Below are 25,964 nucleotides of genomic sequence, written 5' to 3' on the forward strand. Positions count from 1 at the left end.
TAAAATGAATTAGACAACTCCTGCCTTTGAGACACTCATGGATTAGTAGAGAAGATAGACAAAAAATGATAATAAAATGCAATGTAGACAGTAGAATATATATTCTGTGTGTGTGTGTATAGCTATAAAAGTGATGAACTCTTCCTGGGTTCATTTGGGAGGATGTGATAGGAATTCGTGTTTGAGCCAGGATGTAGGAAATCACCAGTTTGGTGTAGTAAAAGGATTTGGGGCTCTTTCATCTTCCAATGTATGTGCAAATGTTAGATTTGCATTTGCTATATATATTATTTTCTTGATAGGTAGTTGGAAATATAAATATTACTTGGAATCTTAGGGTTAATAAAATGAGAGAACTCTCCTCCCTGCCCAGGATATAGGATACTTGTGTGTTTTAGAGGCCTAAGGAACTCAGAGTTCGTGTAGGTGATTTTTGAACAAGGAAACTGAAAGGGAAGTAGCATGCCTGAGGTCACAGAGCCCATTACAGGCAGAGCTTGGACTAGTACCCAAACTCTTATTTACCACTGTGCTTCCCCTCTCTGGGTATCTCTGAAGGTCACTGTTAGGCTGGCCTCTCCTGCCTGTGGGTGGCCTGTTGCCCCATTTGGGCCCAGCTCCTGGTGGGGAAGGAAAGTTTGCCATCCTGCTGCAACTGGTTCCTTCTTCCTTCTATTCTGGATCCCTTGCCTGAAATACCTGCTACTTCTTTTCTTTGTCAGAAAGTCAGACTACTTGTGTTCAAATCCTTCATCAACTAAATGTCATCTGTGTGACCTGATACAAGTTACTTAGCCTTTCTAAGCCTCAGTTTCCTCATCTGTATATAAAGAGTTATAATAGTACCTATGGTGAAATGTAAAGGGAAGGCGTTGGAAGGTTTCAAGATTCTTGTGAAGATAAATATAATGCATATAAAGGACTTGACAAAGTTACTGACCTATAGGAGGACTCAGCAAATATTAACTATGGTGATGGTGGTGATGATGATTCACATAGGTCATAACCCCCCAAGCCAAGTTAAGTGCCCTTTGTTTTCCCATACTCTCCTGTAAGGTCTCTATTATTACATACACAACATTGTATTATAATTGTGTCTATTTCCCCTGCTAGATTCAGAACACCTTCAATGATTCATTCAACACATGTTTATGGTTCACTGAGCCAGGCACTAGGGATGCAGTGACAAAGCAGGAGCTCTTGGTTTAGTGCAGAGTTCCAGAAGGCACGCCAGGAAACACTAGTCTTGTGAGCTTGTCTCATGGTCAGTTAAATTTGGGAAATGATGGCTATCCTAGTCCCCTCTTAGAGATCAAGGTCCATCTTATTTTAAAGGTTTTGAGGAGTCTTGTAGTGAACCTATTTACTTTGTCTAGCCCAGCTTTGTCAGGCTTAATAAACATTTGCTGAATAAATTTGAGTCATTTAGACAGTCCTTTTAATTTTACTATGTGCTTTGGTCCCTAGCTCAAGAAGAGGTTGAAGTGGCATAGCAATGGTTAGAAGCCTTACTGGGAGCAAACAGTCTCCGGTGGCATAGGGACCTGTGAACTTATTATCTGGCACTCCCATGGAGACAAGAAGTCCTGGGTTGAACAACATGAAGCCCCAATCGCTGCAGCTGGTACTAGAGGAGCAAGTGCTGGCACTACAGCAGCAGATGGCAGAGAATCAGGCAGCCTCCTGGCGGAAGCTGAAGAATTCCCAGGAGGCCCAACAGAGGCAAGCAACCCTCGTGAGGAAGCTGCAGGCCAAGGTGAGGCAGCTTCCCTTTTGGGAGGGGAAAAGAGAACAATTCTCACTCACCTTGGCACCTAGAGCTGGGTGCCAAGGTGGGTAAGGGTTGTGGGAGGCAGAGCCATGTCATGGGAATGGCCCACCTAGATTGGTCAGGTCCCAGACCACCTAGCTTTCATACACAGCTTCTCCTTTAATGCTCACAAGTATTCCATTAGGTATGTATTGTATTTATTTTAAAGATGTTGTTCATGAAGGTTAAATTAGTTGCCCAGATTTGCTCACCTAATCTAGAGCTAAGACCTGACCCTAAGTTTTCTAGGTTCTAAGTCCATAATTTTGTCTCTCCCATACAAGAGACATATAGAAAGTATTATTTAAATGCCCAGATAGAAGCTATAAGATGTTACGGCCTTACTTCACTATCACCACCCAGTTCCCCTGTTCATAGCAGGTTTGCCTGAGATCCTCGGGGGCCTTTGGGTTGGGCTACTTTTGCTAGCTATGTCCATTGCCCAGGGCCTGCTCTGTTTGCCTCAGGTGTTGCAGTACCGGAGCTGGTGCCAAGAGCTGGAAAAGCAGCTGGAAGCCACTGGAGTAAGTGAAGCCGAGTTCTATGCTCCCCTTGAGTCCTCAGTGAATATACTTATTAGGTTTCATTTGCCAACTGAAAGAGGCTGAGGTGTGAAAAAGGGAGTGTTTGGTAGAAGTCTCTCTTTCTTCAGCCCCTAAGAGCTTTATCATATTGATATCTTCACTAGGCCTAGCTGGCCTGTCAGATTCCAGCCCTTAATTCTAAGGATAAGGAAATGTAGCTTCAGGAGACTTAATTAGATTGGAAGGAATGTGGAATTAGAGGGAAGAGGTGCTTCGTTCCTCCAGCAGGTGTCAGTGTTTATCTGGTTGTTTTGTTTTGTTTTGTTTTGTTTTGTTTTGTTTTGTTTTGTTTTGTTTGAGACAGTCTCACTTTGCCTGGGCTAGAGTGCCATGGCGTCAGCCTAGCTCACAGCAACCTCAAACTCCTGGGCTCAAGCAATCCTTCTGCCTCAGCCTCCTGAGTAGCTGGGACTATAGGCATGTGCCATCATGCCCAGCTAATTTTTTCTATATATTTTTAGTTGGCCAATTAATTTCTTTCTGTTTATAGTAGAGACAGGGTTTCGCTCTTGCTCAGGCTGGACTCAAACTCCTGAGCTCAAATAATCCGCCCGCCTCGGCCTCCCAGAGTGTTAGGATTACAGGCGTGAGCCACCGTGCCCGGCCCGTGTTTATCTGTTTTATCCCTTTGTGGTGCAAGGTTATACTTGTGCTGCTGTCTGGGTAGAACTGGCTTTGAAAAACCCATTTACTTTTGTTCTACATTCCCCTAAGAAAAGTTCTCTGACAGGAAGGAAAGAACCAAAACTTACTGAGCACCTTCTATGAAGGCCAGGCACTATTAGGCATTGTCATATACAGGTGGTCCCCAACTTATGATCTTCAACTTACGATTTTTAGACTTTGTGATGATGCAGAAACTATACATACTCAGTACACTCCTTCAGTTACAATGAAGATGTCTGGATAAACCCATCATTAAATTGAAAATATGATAAGTTGAAAACATGCTTTTGATATATGAAATGTTTATGAGGACATAACTGCATTGTGAGTCAAGGAGCATCTGTAATTGTGTCATTTAATCTGCAAAGCAGTTTTCTGAGGAGAATGACATCACCTTCATTTTGTAGCTGAAGACACTGTAGCTCCAAGAAGTTAATTAATTTCCCGAGATCCAAAAATTACTGTGGTAGAATAAAGGCCATTAGTGAAAGATGTATCTTATGCTTTTTTTTTTTTTTTTAAGCAAGCCTCCCATCTCAGCCTCCCAAAGTGCTCGGATTACAGGCATGAGTCACCAGGCCTGGCCTTATTTTATGCTTCTTAAGTTGAAAATTCTTTTCACTATCAAAGGCCATCTTTCAGAATAAGTCATTGGTTCACTTTTGGAGCAAGGGATCTGGTAGATTTACTTTCAGGATGCAGTGATTGAGAAAAGAAGCATATTGCTAACAAAAGGGAGAAAGAATAAAAGAACATGGCTGCTATAGAAGGGAGCATCAGGGAATTGGTCTGAATGAAGTCCTCTTTGGAAGTAAACAAGGTTTTTCTCTATCTGGCACAGGGACCGATCCCTCAGAGGTGGGAAAGTGTAGAGGAGCCAAACCTGGAACATCTGCTAATCCGATTGGAGGAGGAGCAACAGAGGTGATGGACCCCAAAGTCTCTGACTGGGTGATTGGCCAGTGGGTGGAGAAGGCTGATGGGAAACTTCAGTCCTGAGGGGTAACATGGATTAGAGCCATAGACTTCAGCCTTAGCCCTCTAATTCCCAGCAATGGAAAATTCTTGTGATTGCCGTCTTATTCCCAAGAGGTCCAAGGGTTGGACCAGACCTTTATTTTGCACTTGCTTTTACCCCTCCCTAGTGCAGGTGTGAGAGTCTAGCAGAGGTGAACACCCAGCTTCAACTGCACATGGAAAAAGCTGACGTGGTGAATAAAGCCCTTCGGGAAGATGTGGAAAAATTGACAGTGGACTGGAGCCGGGCCCGGGATGAACTAATGAGGAAGGAGAGCCAGTGGCGCATGGAGCAGGAGGTAGGAAAAACAGGGGGCTAGAACAGTGAGAAGAGGGCTGTACACTCTGGATGCTGCCCTGGTCAGTGCTAGAGGAGGTTAACTTTAGGACTTGGATGGAAACTGAACAGTCGCTTTTAAAGTCTCTGACCATCCTTACCTGTCCACACTGGCAGCTTTGCCCTGCTCAGGCCTTCAGCTTAGTTCTGCCATTTCCTGCCTAGTCTGGGTTTTGCTGGCAGGTGGTCTGACACTCAAAGCAACTCTGTTCCTGCAAAAGTGACTAGCTTAGGTTTTAGATGGATCTGAAAGCTTTTACTGATTCCCCTGGTCTGGAGGTCTGCATATCTAGATGCTAAGGAGGTAGAATAGATACTGAAATTAAATGGGGAAGAAAAACCAGTTTTGGGCCCGGCATGGTAGCTCACACCTGTAATCCCAGCACTCTGGGAGGCTAAGGCGGGAGGATCACTTGAGCTTGGGAGTTTGAGACCAGCATGAGCAAGAGTGAGACCCTGTCTCTATTAAAAATAGAAAAATTCGGTGAGCATCATGGTGTACACCTGTAGTCCCAGCTACTCGGGAGGCTGAGGCAGGAGGATCACTTGAGCCCAGGAATTTGAGGTTGCTGTGAGCTAGGCTAATGCCACAGCACTCTACTCAGGGCAATGGAGTAAGACTGTCTCAAAAAAAAAACAAAACCCAAGAACAACAGTTTTGGGTCCTGGGAAATTTTCAGATAACAGCTAAAGGAAACAACTGTTTCTTGAGCCTTTGCTCTGTGCAAGGTGATTTATATATTATATCATTTACTCTTCCTAAAAAGTATATGGTAATCCCTCCAATTTGTTAAGTAGCTACTGTGTATCCTTTTCTAATCTAGCTGACGGGAAGGCCATGGACCGTCCTAGGCCCTTTGGCCTCTTGACTCTCACTGCCAACTTTATTAAACTCCTTGGCATAACCTGAATAGACATTCATAAGCTATTTCATGTAAGTCCCTCCTTCCTTCCCCCTAGTAGTCAGGAGGAATCCAGTAATCTTGCATTATCAAAAGATAGTCCTCTCCACTTTGGTATGACCTGGGTTTCTGAACACACAGTTCTTCAAGGGCTACCTGAAAGGGGAGCATGGCCGCCTTCTTGGTCTATGGCGGCAGGTGGTCACCTTCCGACGTCACTTCCTGGAAATGAAGTCAGCTACTGACAGGTCAGTGTGGGGATAAGAAGGGAGAAGATTTGTCCCTACCAATTCTGGACTTATGACAGTGGAGTGATTGGGAGTAGGGGTGGAGATGGGGTGGGAAGGAGAGCTGGTATTGTTGGGGTCAAAAGATTTTTCTCAGACCTGCTCCTCAGGCTTCATTGGGCATGATCTCCATGCTGCCTTCCCTGGTCCCTATTGGAATCTACTCTTTTCCTTGCTTGTACTCAGAGATCTAACAGAGCTAAAGGCTGAGCATGTGAGGCTTTCAGGATCCCTGTTGACCTGTTGTCTACGCTTGACCGTGGGAGCACAGTCTTGGGAATCCAATGGCTCTGGGAAGGTAGATGGGAGGGAGCCAGCCCAGCTGCTGCTGCTACTAGCCAAGTCCCAGGAGCTGGAGAAGGAAGCCCATGAGAAGAGCCAGGAGTTAATACAGCTGAAGAGTCAAGGGGATCTGGAGAAGGCTGAACTTCAGGACCGGTAAGATGGCCTGGGGATCCCAGGAAGGGTTCACTGGGGGAAAGTTTGTTCCCTTTGAGGGCTAGGAATAGGAAAGAGAGATGCCAAGAGTATTTCTACTATGGGAAGGAAAGGAGATATGTCAGAGGGAGTCTAGTTTGAAACCTGATTCGACAGTTGGGGCTTGTTGCTGATTGCCTTCAGACTATCTTGCAGCTCAGTTTCTCTCTTGTTGATTTATAGAGCTGGCTATGACTCCATCCTCTGTCAACACCATACTACTTGTCATTCCCAGAGCAGCCTAGCTCTTCCATGCTTCCTTGCCTTTGTACATGCTGACCTTAGCCTGGAATGCCTCCTTCCCTTTTCTCTCTGCCTTATCCTTTAAGGCATAGTTGAAATGTCACCTTGTCTTTAAAACTTTCTCTGACCTCAGTAGCCTACTAAATTATTATGCCCCTGTGGTCTTTTTACCTGCTTGTTATAGCATTAATCTCATTGATTATTTAGATTCTTTTATTTATTTATCTATTTATTTTCTGGGCAGGATTTTTTTTTTTTTTTTTTTTTTTTTGAGACAGAGTCTCGCTTTTGTTGCCTAGGCTAGAGTGAGTGCCGTGGCGTCAGCCTAGCTCACAGCAACCTCAAACTCCTGGCTCAAGCAATCCTCCTGCCTCAGCCTCCCAAGTAGCTGGGACTACAGGCATTCGCCACCATGCCCGGCTAATTTTTTGTATATATATTAGTTGGCCAATTAATTTCCTTCTATTTTATAGTAGAGATGGGGTCTCGCTCTTGCTCAGGCTGGTTTCGAACTCCTGACCTCGAGCAATCCGCCTGCCTCGGCCTCCCAGAGAGCTAGGATTACAGGCGTGAGCCACCGCGCCCGGCCTGGGCAGGATGTTTTAATTTGGAGATTATAGTAAAATAGTTTTTTAAAAATTGATGATAAGAGGGGCAGGAACATAAGCCACATTAAATCTCAAGGCAAAGTTCAGTTTGTGCCTCATGACTAGGATTGTGTCTTCACCTGTTGGTGGTATACATAAATTGCAGTACTATTTTGTTTTGTTTTTGCTTTTGGAGGCACTGAGAAACACAGAGACGATGTCTTAGTAACTTTTGTGTCTCTAGTGTTTTGTATTCTACCTGCTATATGGTAGAAACTCAATAAATGTTTGTTGAGTGATACAGTAATTAAATGAATGACCATACAATGAGATAAGGCTCTTAGAGATAATAGAGAATAAAATTATTAAGACTTTCAAAAAAACATGTAAACTCTTTGATGATATTCATTCAAGAAATATTTATTTATCCACTCATATAGTACCAAGCACAAAGCTCTAAGATACAGTGTTAAGTGATAGAGATATTTGGTAATTTCACTGGACTTTGAGATTAATATCAAGAAGGTTGACCATAATCTTTTCCAAATTGCTCCCCCCCTTTAACTATCAGAGTCAGAATCTTGGGCTGGAGGGACCTTGGGACTATCCCATGTGGCAATTCTGATGTTCTTATTGGCTTCAGGGTGCTTGACTTCAAGATCAAGCGAGGCCTGGAAGGGCCTGGGCCAGGGCTTTCCTTCAGCTCTTGGGCCCCCAAACACGTGTTCCAGCCCTGAGATGTGGTAAATCTCTGCATGTGTCTGAGTGGCTTTTTGCTTCCCCTCCAGTTCAAGGCTATAGCATCATGTGGTATTCAGGAGTGCAGAGGGGCTGGGGGTGCCCAGAGGATTCTGGGGAGGCTGCAGTGGGAGTGTCTGTGTTGGGCTGGGGTGTGCTGCATAGTCACTCTGTCCCTATGCTTGGGCTGCCCAGGTGACAGTGCTATGCTCTTCTCTTTAGGGTGACCGAGCTCTCTGCTCTGCTAACCCAGTCTCAGAAGCAAAATGAAGATTATGAAAAGATGGTCAAGGCTCTGAGAGAGACAGTGGAGATCCTGGTACATGATCCTTTGTTCTGGAAAGGAATTGAGAGTAGGCTTGTCGGTTTCTTGTCCTTTATGGACAGATAGTGCAGGATACCAGTTAAATGTTCCTTGATGAAATAATCTAAAGGTAAAAAATAAATTTTGGCTGAATCTGAAAATTTATTAACTCATTTATTAAATAAATATTATTAATTGTCTATTATTCCTACTGTATTCCTAGGGAAACTACAATGGCACATGTATGTAGTATGTCCTTATCAGAGAGAGGTGGCACATGCATTAAGATACACACTGGCAAATTAGTGAGTCACCAGGAAGTGGATTGTGCAGAGATTGAAAACCTAGCCATATGGGAAACAACTAAGGAGTATGGTAATGTTTAACCTGGAGGAAAAAGGGCTTGAGGCCCTTTGAAGGCCCATGCAGACATGGTTGCTGCCTTCACATGTCTGAAGTACTGACTATAGGAAAAAGATAGTTGACTTGTTTAATGTTTTCTAAGGTAAAACCAATGTCAATGGCTAGAAGTTATAGGGTGGTAGCATTTGTTCCCCAGCTAGAGCTGTTTAGTAGTTGAGCAGTCTGTCTTCTGAAGGAGTGAGGTTTTGGTCACTGGCTTAACATATGCCAGGAATGTTATCCAAGGGGATTCCCTAAGGTTGGGTCTTAGAATCTTTGGCTTGATTCCACATTTCCTTTCATCTCTATATATTTTCAGTCCCTGATTTTAGGCAGCTCCTGTCCCCCATCCATATGCACAGCCCTAATCTTCTGATCCAAGCTGCGATCAACTGGGAGCCAGACTTGTTGGTGCCTTCTTGATTCCTTTTTATATAATATTAGGAATTTGCCAATTCCAGTATCCACATTACCCTGTGGATAATGTAAATGAGCAAAGCGGGTTCACTTGTAAGAATTCTGGTTTTCTAGTGCTGTCATATTTAGTTTTTAGTACTGCAGGGGACACCTGAGCTCACTATAAAGGAAACCATGAGAAGTGGTAGGGATTGTGGGACCCTGAGGAGTAAATGTCTCATCTAGAGGAGGCATCCAGTGTTCAAGTTCAGTAAATTCTTGCCCTGTACAAATGGGGGCTGGGTATGGCCTATATGTTAACTTTTTGAGAGAAGCCAGAAAATTAATATTTTTATTTAAAATCTTTCAATTTGTAAATATTGATTCAAATTTTGTATAGGCCAATTAAAAATAGCTGCAGGTCTATGTCTTCAGACTTTCACTAACACAAACATGATAGGAGGGAAGAAAGGAGATCTTGAGTCTTCAAGATTATTTCTAGCTTTGGGGCTAAAAGTTTCTTGAGTTATCTTTAGATCTCAAGCATCAATCTACTGTGCAAACAGAGCAGCCATCTCCCATCCGAGAACAGCACACATTTATTGAGCATTTGCCTCATGTCAGGCACAATTGAGTAGTTTATTAATACATGCTTTTTTTTTTTTTCATTTAAGCCTCAAAACAAACTTGTGAAGTAGCTGCTGTTAATTATTCCCATTTTAAAGAGAAGGAAGTTCAAAGAAGCAGTTGCCTAAGGTTACCAAGCTAATAAGTGATAGATCAAGAACTCTAATCTAGGCAGTCTAATTTGGAACTTGTAATCACTTAATCTAAACTTTTAATCACCACATCTCATAGTCTTTAGACTCCTTGGACGACAATTAGCATTCATATGTGGTTAGGAAAAAAGTGGGGCTGTTGGAATAGACAGAATGAGACTTTTTTTGAGGTCTGGAATTTTAACTTCTCCTTTGAGAGTTTGCTCTGAGGCTCTGTTGTGTTCCCTGTTCAGGAGACAAATCATGCAGAATTTATGGAACATGAGGCATCTCTTAGTAGAAATGCCCAAGAAGAGAAGTTGTCTTTACAGCAGGTGATCAAGGATATAACCCAGGTACTGGAAAGCCTCCTGTTCATGCCTCACTCCTCTCCCCAGTCCTCTCAGTCATTCCTAGATTCCCAGTCTCTGAGGTGTTTGGGTTTAGGGTCTTATGGGGATGAGTTTTCTGAGTATATTTGAAGACTACAACCCTAAGGGATTCATGTTTGAGTACTGTCTGGTGGGCCAGGCCCTCTTTCCTGTTGTTGCTGCAGTTCTCAGGCCAGAGGCTGGATTCTGGTCTTTGCTACCTAAATAGCCTCTTTGTCCTTCATTTCCTCATTTATTATCACCTCAGAGAATGTTCTCTGCTTGGTGCTGCTCCTGGAATTGGGTGGCCAAAGGTGGGGAGTTGAAGGAACCAGCCTTTTTTTGCTTTCACATATGCCCCTTCTGTCCCCCTAGGGAGAGGACCTGAGAAGGAAAGCATCAGATTTGTCCAGGCTATAGTGTAGGTCCTCTATATGGACTCTAAGCCTTGGTCAGTAGGGTGGTGACCCCACTGTGTTGGATTTCAGGTCATGGTGGAAGAAGGGGACAATATGGCCCAAGGCTCTAGTCATGAGAGCTCTTTGGAATTGGACTCTAGTGGCTTCTCCCAGTTTAATTCCCAGGCCCCAGACAAGGCTGTTACTCTGGTGCGTTCAGTGCTGACTCAGAGACGCCAGGCTGTGCAGGTGAGAACCCCCAGCATTCTTCTTTAGCCATCAGGGGTTGGTACCTAAACTTATTTGTGCTCCAGGTACCTCCCTATCCCGGACTGCCCCATTCTCTTTGTTGACCAATCATGAGATGTTTTGTCAATATCCCAGAGTGCCCATCTGAATCTCTCTGTGTCTGCCTAATTGTACTTGTGGGTAACCAGCACATTCTTCGTGCCAGTGGCATGCTTCACTTTGCATGTAGTCTTTGCATAGCACTATGCCAAGATGGGGACCCAGAGCCCAGGGAGAGTATGGGTACATGTTCCCCAACTCTGAGGGTCCCAAGTATACTTACCATCCCCCCCATGCCACTGTACATTTGGAGATGATGTACCCTAAGACTCTGGAGCCACAGAAGCCCAAACCTCTGGTCTTCTGTCTTCTCAACTGGTCACATCTCTATTTTCAGCTTATCCTGGTTGCATCAACCCCTAACCTCCTTGTCCAGCCCCTCTCTCAGGCTTCTGACATCTCTCCTTTGCCCTTTCCTTCTTGCTCACCATCTGGTTTCTGTTGCTTTCCTTCCATAGGACCTAAGGCAGCAGCTTTCAGGCTGCCAGGAGGCTGTGAGCCTCTTGCAGCAGCAGCATGATCAGTGGGAGGAAGAGGGCAAAGCCTTGAGACAGCGGCTGCAGACGCTCGCTGGGGAGCGGGACACTCTGGCAGGGCAGACTGTGGACCTCCAGGGAGAGGTGGACTCTCTCAGCAAGTGAGCAGATGGGCTGTCCATCCACCCTTCCTACCCTGCTCTCAGTCCTGAGCCAGACATTTACCCACTTCCGTCATGGTTTTTGGTTGACTGATCCTGCTTGCCCTGAGACCCAGGGCTGCTTTGCTTAGTGTTCTGCTTTTTTCTACTGGACCAGTCTTTGTGTTTTGGGTCTTTGTGGTTATAAAAAAATGGTCTCCCACTCGAAAGGAAAGATGGGATGTTGGGAAAGGAAATAGGCACCTCTCTCCTTTGATCCTGTGATGTCTGTTTCCAGCAAGGATTTTAGGTCCCACAATCTCTGCTCATCTCTGATCTTGTTCTTCTAGGGAGCGAGAGCTCCTGCAGAAGGCCAGGGAAGAGCTGCAGCAGCAACTGGAGGTGCTGGAGCAGGAGGCATGGCGCCTGCGAAGGGCAAACATGGAGCTTCAGCTGCAGGGGGACTCCGCTCAGGGGGAGAAGGAGGAGCAGCAGGAAGAGCTGCACCTTGCTGTCCGGGAAAGGGAGCGCCTGTAAGTGTGACCAGTCTCCTTACTGGGTCTGGCCTTCCTTCAATTCCACACCCTCCCCACCCACCTCCCTTCGCTTGGAAAGTGGAGTACACAGAAGCCTGCCATACAGTGGGTTCAGATTAGCTTATGGCTCCTTGCTTTGCAGAAAGACGAATATAAAAAGTTCAAGAAAAGTCAAGAAAGACTTTGCTTCCATTTTCCAGGCCTGAGTAAAAAAAAAAAAAAAAAAAAAAAAAAAAAGAAAGACTTTGCTTAGCCCAACCCATAAGGGATTAGGCACTGTGGGGGATACAGAAATGAATAAGACCCAGGCCCTGATCTCAAGGAGCCTACAGTCTAATGGAGAAGACAGACAAGTAAACAACTGTGACATGAGGCCAGGTCCTTTGGGAGCACAGGAATGACAGTTAATTATTGAGGATGAGGAAAATCTTTTTGGAGGAGGGGGTAGGCTTTGAGCTGGGTCTTCACCTGTTTTGATAGGTAGAGAGTGGGAGAAGGGCTAAAGAAGTAGACTGGCAAAGGAGACAGCAAGGTTCACGGCATGTTCAGGGCCAGCTAAAGGGTAAAACTTACCTGGGGAAGTTGTGGGAAATTAGCTGGTCAAGAAAGGGAAATCCAAAGTAAATGGACCTAGCTAATCAGTAAATTCCCCTGTATGATGTCACAGAAATAGCAAGGACTTTAGAGCTGGGCAAAAGCTCGGTTTGAATTATGGCTCTGCCACTTGGACAGATTATTTGTAAAATGCAGTTTATAATACTTACCTTGAAGGATTATTGGGAAGATTAGAGCAGTGTTTTGGAAAATGCCAACATACAGCCTAGAGTATAGTAGGTCTTTAATAACTGGAAGCAGGTGTCAAGCATAGTGGCTCACATCTGTAATCCCAGCACTTTGGGAGTCTGAGGCAGGAGGATCGCTTGAAGCCAGGAGTTTGAGACCAACCTGTGTAACATATCAAGACCCTGTCTCTACAAAAAATTAAAAGGTTAGCCAGGCGTGGTGGCACGTGCCCATAGTGCCTGTAGTCTCAGCTACTCAGGAGGCTGAGGCAGGAGGCTCACTTGAGCCCAGGAGTTTGAGGTTGCAGTGAGCTATGATGATGCCACAGCACTCTAGCCTGGACAACAGAGCAAGACTCTGTCTCATAAAAGTAAATAAATAACTGGGAGTAGTTATTTGGTGTATTCATCTTTGGTGTAGTCCCCTCCTCTCCTGTGCCCTAGTTCCTGGCACATACCTCTTGTTCCATGAAGAGTAGAAACTTGAAGGACTGCCATGTGTGTCATGACTTGTGCAAGGAATAACCTCTGTACCAAGGGGAAAGGCAGAAAATCCACGGAGATAATTGTATATTTTTCAATTTAATTTATCTAACTTGATAACGTATGATTGAAAAGTCAAAACTATTTAAAAAGATATACACAGAAGTGTCACTCCCACTTGTGTTTTTCTTCATCCCATTTCCCTTCCTCATATAGGTAACCATTATTTATGTATTTATTACTTTTTAGAGAAAAGGTCTTGCCCTGTCACCCACACTAGGGTATAGTGGTGCATACTGCATAGCTCACTACAGCCTTGAACTCCTGGGCTCAGGTGATCCTTCCCAAGTATCTGGAACTATAGGCACATGCCACCATGTCGGCTAATTTTTAAAACATTTTTTTGTAGAGATGACATCTTGCTGTATTGCCCAAGTGGTTTCAAACTCCTGGCCTCCCAAAGTGCTGGGATTACAGGCATGAGCCACTGTGCCTGGCCAGTAGTAATTGATTTCTTGTTTATCTTTCCAATGCTACGTCATGTAAATATAAGCATATATTCTTCCTTTCTTGTATAAAAGGTAGTATATCATATATACTGTTCTATACCTTTTTCACTTGATACGCCTTAGAGATCTTTTCTTATCAGTTTTTAGAGAGCTTCCTCATTCTTTTGTATAGCAAAGGTAATTATATTCCTGTTGCCTTTTGGGGTATAGCCAGTCCCTAGGACTTCCTCTAGACCCCTCTCCTTCCCATCTTAGTCAGGAGACGCTGGTGGGCCTGGAAGCCAAGCAATCAGAATCACTCAATGAACTGATCACTCTTCGGGAAGCCCTGGAGTCAAGTCGCCTAGACGGGGAGTTACTGAGGCAAGAGCAAACAGAAGTGACCGCAGCGCTGGCTAGGGTGCGTGGGCCTTCTCTCTTTACTTGCTGGGTGGGCGGCTTAAAATGGTGTGTTCCCAGGAAGAGCCATGCAGCCTGCCTCATTCCTTACCCTTCAAGCCATGACCCCTCATATTTCTTTCCTCAGTTACTAGTCTGCTTCTGGGTCTTCTCCCTCTGAAAATCCCCTCCGCATTGGAATTAGAAAGTTTTCCAAAGTATATATTTTTATGCTTCATATATTATGTCAGTCTCTTAAAACTATTCAATGGCTTTCTGGCTTTGTGGTGCCATATATAAAGCCCTTTGTTGGCCGAGCGTGGTGGCTCATGCCTGCAATACTGGCACTCTGGGAGGCTGAGGTGGGAAGATCGCTTGAGCTCAGGAGTCTGAGACCAGCCTGAGCAAGAGTGAGACCTCATCTCTACAAAAAAATAAAAAATTAGCCAGGCATGGTGGCATGTGCCTGTAGTCCCAGCCACTTGGGAGGCTGAGGCAGGAGGATTGCTTGAGCCCAGGAGTTTGTGGTTATAGTGAGCTGTGATTGCACCACTGCACTCTAGCTGGGGCAATAAAGTGAGACTCTGTCTCAAAAACAAAACCAAACAACAACAACAAAAGCCCTTCGCCATCTGCCCCAAACTGTGTTTCTAGCCTCTCCATTTCAAAACCCCATCCTAAGTCCTTGTATCCCTTTCCACATAGCATTTATTGCATTCTCAGTTACACCAAGTTCTTTCATGACCCTAATACTTTGCATATACTTTTCACTTTGCCTGGACTTCTTCTTTCCTCCCCCTTTAACTGCAAACTGTTCCTCATTTCTCAATACCCAACTTAATTGTCAATTCCTCTACCAAGTTTTTTTGACTCTTTGAGTTCCCCGAGCACTTTGTGCTTACATTTTCTATGTATGGTGTCATTACAATTGTAGTTGTTTATACATTCTTACATCTGTGCATTCATACTGTGAGCTCCTGTCTTACTCCTCAATAATGAATGAATGAAGGGAAAACTTGTTTAGAATGTAAGAGAAGGAATGGAGTGTTAACTGATCGCTCTGCAAAAAGAGCAGCAGGTGTTGGGAATGTGAACTGCTTACTCTTGCAGGAAAACTCTTTGACACTCTTTGTTTTTAGGCAGAACAGTCAATTGCAGAGCTGTCAAGTTCTGAGAACAGCCTGAAGGCAGAGGTAGCTGATCTTCGGGCAGCAGCTGTCAAACTCAGTGCCTTAAATGAGGCTTTGGCCTTAGATAAAGTTGAGCTTAACCAGCAGCTTCTCCAGGTGAGCAAAGATTTCCCTGGTCCCAAGAGTAGGGCTGGTCCCTGATTAAGCACAAGCCAGTGACAGATGAAGCTGATGCCCATGGCAGGGCAGAGTCCTTAATGGATCAGCATAAGACAGATCAGCTTCCAAATGTAGTTCTGAAATGAGCAAAAGGAACATTTACAGTGCAGAGGAGAAGAAAGACTATAAGGATTGGGCTTAGCCATTAGAAATATTCCCTTCCCACACCTACAGTAGAACTACTTTTGTGAATTAGGGAAAATCACCAGCGCTGGGAATAGGCCCATGTCCTATGGAAGGAAGATGAGGTTTTTAATCCTATTGGGTGAGATAATAGCAATCACGAGAAAAGGATCTGCTAAAAAGCCTAAGTCCCAAAGAATCTTTTTTATAGGTTACAAATTTAACTTACAATTTTAGTAAGGAACCTCCATGGTACCCCTGTTTCCTTCAGCCCCAGAAATGTTCTGTGTTCCATTATTCTGAATTCTTTGAGAGCAGGATTTTGCCTTTTGTATCTCTGTCGCCAGCATCCAGCCTGTCTAGTACCTGGAATATATGCACTAGATCATATGAATGGATTTTCATCCTCTCTCATAAGCACTCCTGTGTTCATCTTTGGAGTATATCTCACTTGGATTTCAGTCTCACCCTTGATCCCTAAACAATAACCATTTGTCTTTGATTCCCTGTACTCCCTTTCCTTTTCTGCCAGTAGCTGGAGCAGGAGAACCAGTCTGTGTGCAGCAGAATGGAGGCAGCAGAGCAGGCGAGAAACGCTTTGCAGGTGGAGGTGGCGGAGGCAGAGAAAAGCAGGGAAGCCCTGTGGGAAAAGAAAACTCACCTGGAGGCTCAGCTGCAGAAAGCAGAGGAGTCTGGAGCTGAGCTGCAGGCAGATCTCAGGGGCATCCAAGAAGAAAAAGAAGAAATCCAAGAGAAACTAAATGAGGTGAGAAGACAAAACTGATACCATCATGTTAAGGTGTAATACATGCTCATTGTACAAAATTAAAATACTACAGGAATGATTCAGAAAGTCAAAAAGTCTTACTTTCTAGAAATAGCCAGTGTTAGTAGTTTGCAGAATATCATCCAATTTTTTTTAAGATAGAGTCTCACTCTGTTGCTCTAGGTAGGGTGCAGTGGCATCATCGTAGCTCACTGTGAACTCACACTCCTGGGCTCAAGCGATACTCCTGCCTCAACCTCCCAGGTAGCTGGGACTACGGGCATGCGCCACCATGCCCGGCTAATTTTTCTATTTTTAGTAGAGGTGGGATCTTGCTCTTGCTCAGGCTGGTTTCTAATTCCTGACCTCAAGTGATTGTCCTACCTTGGCCTCCCAGAGTGCTAGGATTACAGGTATTGAGCCACCATGCCTGGCCCTCATCCAATTCTTTCTTTTAAAAGAATTTTGATAGGCTTCCTTTACTGATTCTCCACTACTTTATACCCCCTAGTTTGAATTAGGTGCTTCTCCTGTATGCTCTGTTTAGCACCTCATGCTTATTTCAACAACCATGCCCTCCATACTACAATGATCTGTTTATATGTCTCCACCATTAGACTAGAAGCTCCTTGGAGGCAAGGCTCTGTCTTACTTGTTTTTATTGCTCTATCTTTTATTAATAGCACAGTGCCTAACAGCAGCTCAGTAAATTTTTTCCTAAATCAATGAATGACCTGGCTCAAAGGTCATCTTTCTCCTCTACCAAACCTCTCATTGTCCTAATAATTTTTTTTTTTTTTTTTTTGAGACAGAGTCTCACTTTGTTGCCCAGGCTAGAGTGAGTGCCGTGGCGTCAGCCTAGCTCACAGTAACCTCTAACTCCTGGGCTCAAGCGATCCTCCTGCCTCAGCCTCCTGAGTAGCTGGGACTACAGGCATGTGCCACCATGCCCGGTTAATTTTTTGTGTATATTTTTAGTTGGCCAATTAATTTCTTTCCATTTATAGTAGAGACGGGGTCTCACTCTTGCTCAGGCTGGTTTCGAACTCCTGAACTCGAGCAATCCGCCCGCCTCGGCCTCCCAGAGAGCTAGGACTACAGGCGTGAGCCACCGCGCCCAGCCTGTCCTAATACTTACCAATTTCTTCCCCTTAGGCACGTCACCAGCAGGAGGCAGTCACAGCTCAGCTGGAGCAGCTGCATCAGGAGGCCAAGAGACTAGAACAAGTGCTTGCCAGGGCAATCCAGGAGAAGGAGGCCCTGGTACGAGAGAGGGCAGCTCTAGAGGTCCGGCTACAGGCTATGGAGCGAGACCGGCAGGACCTTGCTGAACAATTACTGGGGCTCAGGTAGGGCCCAGACCCAAATTAGCCAAGCATAGAGAGAGCTTTGCAAGGCAAAGGGTAGCCAAGCTAAGCTCCCTGCCCTAAGTATGTGGGTTCTAAATGAGTTATAAATTTATAATTGTCCCCCTAATTTCTCCAGGTAGCCAGTACTTAGAACCCAACTCCTCTTGAGGAGGGAGGGTAAGGGGCTTGATGGGTAAGAACTTTTCCTGATTCCTGAACCTCACAGCTCAGCCAAGGAGCTACTGGAGAGCAGTCTGTTTGAGACCCAACAACAAAATTCTGTGATAGAAGTCATCAAGGGGCAGCTGGAGGTCCAGATTCAAACTGTCACTCAAGCTAAGGAAGTAATCCAAGGTGAGAACCCAACTGAGATGGGGCATACTCCATATCGAAAGCCAGGGCAGCAGTGGGAGGCTATTAGAGGTCCTTCTCCAGCGAGGCTCCAGGCCTCTGACATGGTAGTTGCTCATGAGGTTGGGAGAAGGAGAATATTACTAGGGAAAAGGAGGGGGGCGGATGCCCAGAGGCCTGATCCTGTCCTGGCATCTTAGGGGAAGTGAGGTGCCTGAAGCTGGAACTGGATGCTGAACGGAGCCGTGCAGAACAGGAACGGGATACAGCAGCCAGAAAGCTGGCCCGGGCTGAGCAAGAGGGACAGACTGCGCTGGAGCAACAGAAGGTGGCCCATGAGGAGGAGGTGACCCAGCTCCAGGAGAAATGGGTAGGTGGTGGATGTGGCTGGGGGATGGGAGAGGCAGGCATGGCCTTCAGTGAGTCTTCCACCTTGTGGTCCAGATATTGCTGCTTGTGAGGGTGAAATTTGGTCACCAAGTTACAAAATCTAGCTTCTAACCATTAAATAAATTAACATATGGAAAACACTAATAATAATTCCTGGTATATAATGAGCTCTGTATTTTTTATTGATTGAGACAGAGTCTCACTTTGTTGCCCAGGCTAGAGTGAGTGCCAGGGCATCAGCCTAGCTCACAGCAACCTCAAACTCCTGGGCTCAAGCAATCCTTCTGCCTCAGCCTCCCGAGTAGCTGGGACTACAGACATGCACCACCATGCCCGGCTAATTTTTTCTATATATATATTAGTTGGCCAATTAATTTCTTTCTATTTATAGTAGAGACGGGGTCTTGCTCTTGCTCAGGCTGGTTTCGAACTCCTGACCTCGAGCAACCCGCCCGCCTCAGCCTCCCAGAGTGCTAGGATTATGAGCTCTATATTTATGTTAGGATTATTAAATTTGCCTCAGGATATAAATGGGGCAGAGGAATATCTTGGATGTATTCTTGCCCAATTCAGAACTGTGTTTCTTTTGTTTTTTTATTATAGAACTTAGTCCATTTGCCTTATTGTGATTTTAGTTGTATTTGTATTTATTTCTATGGTCTTATGCTATTTTGTCCTGCCTTTTTATATATCTTTGGGGGAGGAGAAATCACTTTTCTTAACTTTTTTTAGAGGATTAAATTGGGTAACTATGTTGTATTTTTTTCTTACCTCTTTTTTTCTCTCTACAACTTTGGGTGATACATACTGTATTTTTAAAAAATTCTTTTAGTGGTTACTTTTAATATTTTAAAATAAATACTTAATACAATCTCGAGTCAGTCAGTGTTTTTACTCTTTCCCTCAATGACACAAGGGCTTTAGAACATTTTACCTGCATTTGCTCCTTCCTATGTGCTGTTTTGTCCAATGTGCTTTGTTCGAACTAGTTTAGCATTGCAAATTATGCATTTTTATTGTTTTATACAGTCAGTGTTTGGTTAGATACAATGATGAATTTGCAATTGTTTGCTCACCATTCCTTCTTGCATATCAGACTTCCTATTTGGATTTATTTTCCTTCTGCCTGAAATAGGATTTCCTTTGGTGAGGGTCTGTTGATAGTAAATTATCTGAAAACGTTTCTGTTTTGTTTTTATTCTTGAAAGATATAGTATTCTTGAAAGATATAGTTTTGGTGGGTATAAACTTCAGGTATGAGATTCTAACATGACAGTTATTTTTTCTCAACTTTGTTGGTATTGAGAAGTTAGCACTCAGCTTAATCATTCTGTAGTTTCTTGTGTTTAGTGTGTATTTTAAAAGTTTATTCTGGCCGGGCGCTGTGGCTCACGCCTGTAATCCTAGCTCTTGGGAGGCCGAGGCGGGTGGATTGCTCAAGGTCAGGAGTTCAAAACCAGCCTGAGCAAGAGCGAGACCCCGTCTCTACTATAAATAGAAAGAAATTAATTGGCCAACTGATATATATATAAAAAATTAGCCGGGCATGGTGGCGCATGCCTGTAATCCCAGCTACTCGGGAGGCTGAGGCAGAAGGATCACTCAAGCCCAGGAGTTTGAGGTTGCTGTGAGCTAGGCTGACGCCACGGCACTCACTCTAGCCTGGACAACAAAGTGAGACTCTGTCTCAAAAAAAAAAAAACAAAAAAAAAAAAAAAAAAAAAAAAGTTCATTCTGTTGGAACTTTTTGGACCTCCTGAATCTAAGATTTCATGTTGAAACATTAATTCTGGAAAATTCTTATATATTATCTCTTCAAATATAGCTTCTTTCCTACTTTTTTCTCTCTTTGTGCTCTCATTAGTTGTACATCAGACCTTCTTTATTTTTGTTTTTTTGAGACAGAGTCTCACTTTGTTGCCCAGGCTAGAGTGCCGTGGCATCAGCCTAGCTCACAGCAACCTCAAACTCCTGGGGTCAAGTGATCCCTCTGCCTCAGCCTCCCAAGTAGCTGGGACCACAGGCATGTGCCACCATGCCTGGTTAATTTGTATGTATGTATGTGTGTGTGTGTGTGTATATATATATATATATATATATATATTTTTTTTTTTTTTTTTTTTTAGTTGGTCAATTAATTTCTTTCTATTTTTAGTAGAGATGGGTCTCGCTCAGGCAGATTTCGAACTCCTGACCTCAAGCAATACACCCGCTTCAGCCTCCAAGAGTGCTAGGATTACAGGCGTGAGCCACCACTCCCGGCCCATCAGACCTTCTTAATCTATTTGCCATGTATCTTCACTCTCATTTACATTTTCCATTTTTACTTTTCTCTTTCCATACTGTGTTCTGGGTGATCTTTTCAGATCTTTCTTCTAGTCACTAACTTCCATTTTCAGTTGTATCTAATCTGATATTTAGTCTATTTACCAAGTTTTGAATTTCACCTATTAAATTTTTTATTTCTAGGCCAGGCGCGGTGGCTCATGGCTGTAATCCTAACACTCTGGGAGGCCCAGGCGGGAGGATTGCTCAAGGTCAGGAGCTCGAAACCAGCCTAAGCAAGAGTGAGACCCTCATCGCTACTAAAAATAGAAAGAAATTAATTGGCCAACTAAAATATATAGAAAAAATTAGTCAGGCATGGTGGCACATGCCTGTAGTCCCAGCTACTCGGGAGGCTGAGGCAGAGGGATTGCTTGAGCCCAGTAGTTTGAGGTTGCTGTGAGCTTGGCTGACGCCATGGCACTCTAGCCCAGGCAATAGAGTGAGACTCTATTTCAAAAATAAACAAATAAATAAAATTTTATTTCTAGACATTCTATTCAGTTATTTTTTCATATCATCTTGGTCATTTTTTTTAGTCTGTTTTCCCTAATTTATATTTTCAGCCCTTTGGAAGTCCAGATTTATGTGGGAATCTCCTATCAGACTCCCCACCTTTATCACTTCTTTACATAGTCCTAAAATGAATTTCAAGGTTATATGGTACAACAAATGTCCCTAGTAGAAAGCCAGTTCTGTGCTCATTTACCTCTTTACCTCACAGGTGTTGCTTTGATTTTGGCTCCTGTGGAATTTTTCTTATTTTCCTGCTGGTTTAGTAATGCATTAAAATATATATTTACTATTTTATCTAGCCTTTTTTGCTATTTTGTAGCTGGAGTGTTCACAGATCTTATTTGTCAGATATTTGAAAATGGAAGTTGACTTGAGCTTGATGTGTATTTGTGATTTGATTGTTAGTATGAAGCAGATCTGTTGGCAAGATGGTAACCAGAAGTTTGCTTGTTTTTAGAATTATGTGCCTAGATTATAGTAGGTACTTGAAAATATTCATTGTGTGAAGAAGACAGTTTCCTAGCAGGAATCAGTCATTGTCTACTAAACATCCCACAAGTAAAAGATGCTATATAACTTCTTTTTTTTTTTTTTTTTTTGAGACAGGGTCTCACTCTGTTGCCCGGGCTAGAGTGCCATGGCATCAGCCTAGCTCACAACCTCAAACTCCTGGGCTCAGGAGATCCTCCTGCCTCAGGCTCTTGAGTAGCTAGGACTATAGGCATGCACCACCATGCCCGGCTAATTTTTTCTATATATTTTTAGTTAGCCAATTAATTTCTTCCTATTGTTAGTAGAGATGGGGTTTCGCTCTTGCTCAAGCTGGTTTTGTACTCCTGACCTTGAGCGATCCACCCACCTCAGCCTCCCAAAGTGCTAGGATTATAGGCGTGAGCCACCACGCCTGGCCTATAACTTCTGAATGATAAGCTAGCTACATAGCCTTGGTTTCCCTGGAAGGATTGACTTATGGCCATACCTGGATCCTGAGAGGGTCTTTTCCCTCTTTTCTCCTTTTCTCCCATTCAGATCATCCCCTGACTTTTGATTATCTGACTTCATGATCTCCCTACTGATTAGAAGGTTGATTGCCCTCTTACAACTCTTGATACTGTTAGTTTTAAGAATGACTACCTTCTGGAATCCTAGTAATTAGAAAAACTCTTAGAAGTTATGTTCTCCATTCTTCCATCTAGTATGTATATCCCCTTTAATAGTAATGATATCAGATATCGTTGGACATTTACTAAGCACTTCCCCATGCCAAACACCATGCTAAATGCTTTATTCACATAATAAATGTGAATAAATGCATAGAGAAGTCACTCAGGGTTACATGACTAATAAATGGTAGAACAGGGATTAAGAGCCCAAATTTTTAACTATTCATGCTATGTCCACTTCTGTAATATCCCTTCCAAATGATTGCTTAGCTTCTGTTGTATTTCATCAATAGCTGCCATTTTATTTAAGATAGATCTAGTTATTAGACAATTCATGTTGAGAAAAGTCTATTACCTGAAACAAGTCAGCCTTAGATTTGCTTTAAATACCTCATGGACATGGTTGCTTTCCTCTAGGCATACTATAATTTACTCATGTCCCAGAATGAAGGTGGTACTTTGAACTGGGCAGAATATTCTGTTCATGGTCTAACTAGCAATGGCAAACTATTACTTCCTGGACATCACAGAATTAGCTGTTCTGGTAGCCATAACACACTTCTAACTCATATGAAGCAAATAGATCAGTTTTTTTTTTTTAAACACTTGCTACTGGTTTTTTTTTTTTGAGACTCTCACTTTGTTGCCCAGGCTAGAGTGAGTGCCGTGGGGTCAGCCTAGCTCACAGCAACCTCAATCTCCTGGGCTCAAGCAATCCTGCTGCCTCAGCCTCCTGAGTAGCTGGGACTACAGGCATGCGCCACCATGCCCGGCTAATTTTTTTTTCTATATATATTAGTTGGCCAATTAATTTCTTTCTATTTATAGTAGAGACGGGGTCTCGCTCTTGCTCAGGCTGGTTTCGAACTCCTGAGCTAACCTGCCTCAGCCTCCCAGAGAGCTAGGATTACAGGCGTGAGCCACCGCGCCCGGCCAAAAACACTTGCTACTGTTAAAATTCATCTTTCCCATATTTTTATAGTTGGGTTTTTGAACCAGAGTGTAAGATTTGTCATTCATGATTGTAACTGCAGCATTATACGATGCCCGTTCTTAGGCTAACAACAGTCCAGTAGCTGATATGGTTCATCCCTCATTCATTCAAGTGATGTTTGTGTTTTTATTTGTTTGTTTGTTTGTTTGTTTTTGAGACAGATTCTTGCTTTGTTGCCCAGGCTAGAGTGAGTGCCGTGGCATCAGCCTAGCTCACAGCAACCTCAAACTCCTGGGCTCAAGCAATCCTTCTGCCTCAGCCTTCCGAGTCCCATGCCTGGGACTACAGGCATGTATCACCATGCCTGGCTAATTTTTTCTATATATATCTTAGTTGGTCAATTAATTTCTTTCTATTTATAGTAGAGACAGGGTCTCACTCTTGCTCAGGCTGGTTTCAAACTCCTTACCTCGAGCAATCCTCCCACCTCAGCCTCCAAAGTGCTAGGATTACAGGCGTGAGCCATCGCGCCCGGCCCATTCAAGTAATGTTGATAAAGTACTTAACTATGTGGCATGATGCTGGCTACTAAGAATATGGTAGAAAGCAAACTAGACATGGTTCTCCTTATGGAGTTTAAAGTCTTGGGAGGAAGACAGGTATTAAACATTAAATATGTTAATATATAAATGAGTAAATTACTCTGAAGGTTCTATGAAGAAAAAGAACTGCCCAGGCACAGTGGCTCACTCTGTAATTCTGGCACTCTGGGAGGCTGAGGCAGGAGGAATGCTTGAGCTCAGGAGTTCAAGACCAGCCTGAGCAAGAGCAAGACCCCATCTCTACTAAAAACAGAAATATTAGCTAGGTGCAGCGGCCCATTCCTCTAGTCCCAGTTACTCTCAGGAGGCTGAGGCAGGAGGATTGCTTGAGCCCAGGAGTTTGAGGTTGCAGTGAGCTATGATGACACCATTGCACTCTAGCTGGGGTGACAGACAGAGACTCTGTCTCAAAAAAAAAAAAGACATTGGAAAGGGCTGAAGAGGCATTCCCATTAAATGAATAGATAACTACAAACTTACAAGCATTTCAAAGGAAAGGTATAGGGAATGACTAATATGATGAGGAAACTAGCTATTGTATACTGACTGCCTACATACTCAGGCACATTTAAAGTGATTTACATGACTTATCTCAATCCTCAAAGCAACCTCAGGAGGACACACTGTTGTCCTCATTTTTGTAGATGAGAAAACTGAGGCACAGAGATGTTTAGAAATTGGCTGAGGTTGGCCGAGTGCTGTGGCTCACACCTGTAATCCCTAGCACTCTGGGAGGCTGAGGGGGGACGATTGCTTGATCTCAGGAGTTCGAGACCAGCCTGAGCAAGCGCGAGACCCTGTCTCTACTAAAAATAGAAAAAAATTAGCCAAACAACTAAAAATAGAAAAAATTAGCCAAGCGTGGTGGTGCTTGCCTCTAGTGCCAGCTACTCAGGAGGCTGAGGCAGAAAGATTGCTTGAGCCTAGGATTTTGAGGCTGCTGTGAGCTAGGCTGATGCCATAGTACTCTAGCCTGGGCAAGAGAGTGAGACTCTGTCTCAAAAGAAAAAAAAAAAGAAATTGGCTGAGGTCACACTAGTAGTGGCAGTTTAAAGATTGTCACCTGGGCTGCCCAACTCAGGAGCCCTTTGCCACCATCCCAGAAAACTAATAGAGGGTCCTTAACTAGTTGGGGAGGTTGGGAAAGGCTTTGGTCACTGGTGGACCTCTGGGACAAGGACTCCTATTCTAAAGCTCTTAAATAATATAGGGAGTCATCTTTGCTGAGCTAGGCCTGATTTTGGGGGGGCCAACTCTGCAACCCTGAGCAAAGGAGAAGAGGCAGCAGAGCCAGACTCAGGGCCTCAGTTTTTTGTTATAATCATCAACAATGATGTGGTTGCTTTAAAAATAATAGATATTTGTAGCATACATGAGGGACAATTGCACTTTAGAAGGCATGTTTACATGCATTATTTGATTTTTTTTTTTATAAATCTTACTTGATTCTCATAAAATTTGATAAGATAGATGAGGCAAGGATTATTAGCCTCACTTTACAGTAAGGAAACAGGCTCAGGGAGGTACTGAGGTCACAGAAAGAGCTAGCGATTAGCTCTTTCTGCTCCTCTCCTGACCCATTCGGTTCTGACAGCATTTCCTTCATGTGGCCAGGAAAAAGAGCGCTCCTGGCACCAGCAGGAGCTGGCTAAGGCTCTGGAGAGCCTAGAGAGGGAAAAAATGGAGCTGGAAATGAGACTGAGGGAGCAGCAGACAGAAACTGAGGCCATCCGGGCGCAGAGAGAAGAAGAACGGACCCAGGCCGAGAGTGCCCTGTGCCAGGTGGGAAAGTAGGAGGATTGGAGCTGCACGTCCAAATCTGCAATCCTCTTACCTTTGACCATTCCCTTTTCCACTCCCAAGAGTGGTGTCACAGAGGGGCTCCCAGAAGAGAGTGTAACTACCCACCACTACTAGTGAGCAGGGTGATCCACGCCGTTAGCTGCGCGGCCGGCAGTATGTCGTACTTCCTGAGAGAGGGCTGACATTTACCACATCCTGTCAGCTTGCAGACCTGACAATCTTTGCACTTCCTGGTTCTCAATCCATGGGCTCAGGACTTCCTTTGTTGTCAGCCCCCACTTCATTTGTTAGAAGAGCCCTAGAGCAGCTGGGATGTGCTTGTGGCCTCACGGATGAGCATGATAACTGTGAGCCAACAAGCCTT

At 44.0% G+C, this 25,964-nt stretch overlaps 1 protein-coding gene across 8 annotated transcripts in view; it reads left to right on the forward strand.

The window, feature by feature from the left end:
• The window catches only part of CEP250 (centrosomal protein 250), a 53,125-nt gene that overhangs the window by 7,235 nt on the left and 19,926 nt on the right, over positions 1 to 25,964 (forward strand). For 4 of the 8 annotated variants that reach the window (XM_012755112.3, XM_012755111.3, XM_012755114.3 and 1 more), the window contains 18 exons: positions 1,468 to 1,756; positions 2,278 to 2,334; positions 3,902 to 3,984; positions 4,211 to 4,376; positions 5,458 to 5,564; positions 5,790 to 6,041; positions 7,871 to 7,967; positions 9,763 to 9,864; positions 10,368 to 10,526; positions 11,084 to 11,262; positions 11,592 to 11,774; positions 13,807 to 13,951; positions 15,069 to 15,215; positions 15,937 to 16,167; positions 17,323 to 17,516; positions 17,743 to 17,870; positions 18,068 to 18,237; positions 25,412 to 25,579. In XM_012755112.3, the coding sequence (XP_012610566.1) occupies positions 1,571 to 1,756; positions 2,278 to 2,334; positions 3,902 to 3,984; positions 4,211 to 4,376; positions 5,458 to 5,564; positions 5,790 to 6,041; positions 7,871 to 7,967; positions 9,763 to 9,864; positions 10,368 to 10,526; positions 11,084 to 11,262; positions 11,592 to 11,774; positions 13,807 to 13,951; positions 15,069 to 15,215; positions 15,937 to 16,167; positions 17,323 to 17,516; positions 17,743 to 17,870; positions 18,068 to 18,237; positions 25,412 to 25,579 (2,754 nt within the window). In that variant the 5' untranslated portion in view covers positions 1,468 to 1,570. Of the gene's footprint in view, positions 1 to 1,467; positions 1,757 to 2,277; positions 2,335 to 3,901; positions 3,985 to 4,205; positions 4,377 to 5,457; positions 5,565 to 5,789; positions 6,042 to 7,870; positions 7,968 to 9,762; positions 9,865 to 10,367; positions 10,527 to 11,083; positions 11,263 to 11,591; positions 11,775 to 13,806; positions 13,952 to 15,068; positions 15,216 to 15,936; positions 16,168 to 17,322; positions 17,517 to 17,742; positions 17,871 to 18,067; positions 18,238 to 25,411; positions 25,580 to 25,964 lie in introns of those variants that run through there. The other 4 variants (XM_012755117.3, XM_076011057.1, XM_076011058.1 and 1 more) reach the window with 4 other exon arrangements.

This window comes from Microcebus murinus, chromosome 16, assembly GCF_040939455.1.
Source record: "Microcebus murinus isolate Inina chromosome 16, M.murinus_Inina_mat1.0, whole genome shotgun sequence".
NCBI classification, from domain to species: Eukaryota; Metazoa; Chordata; class Mammalia; order Primates; family Cheirogaleidae; genus Microcebus; species Microcebus murinus.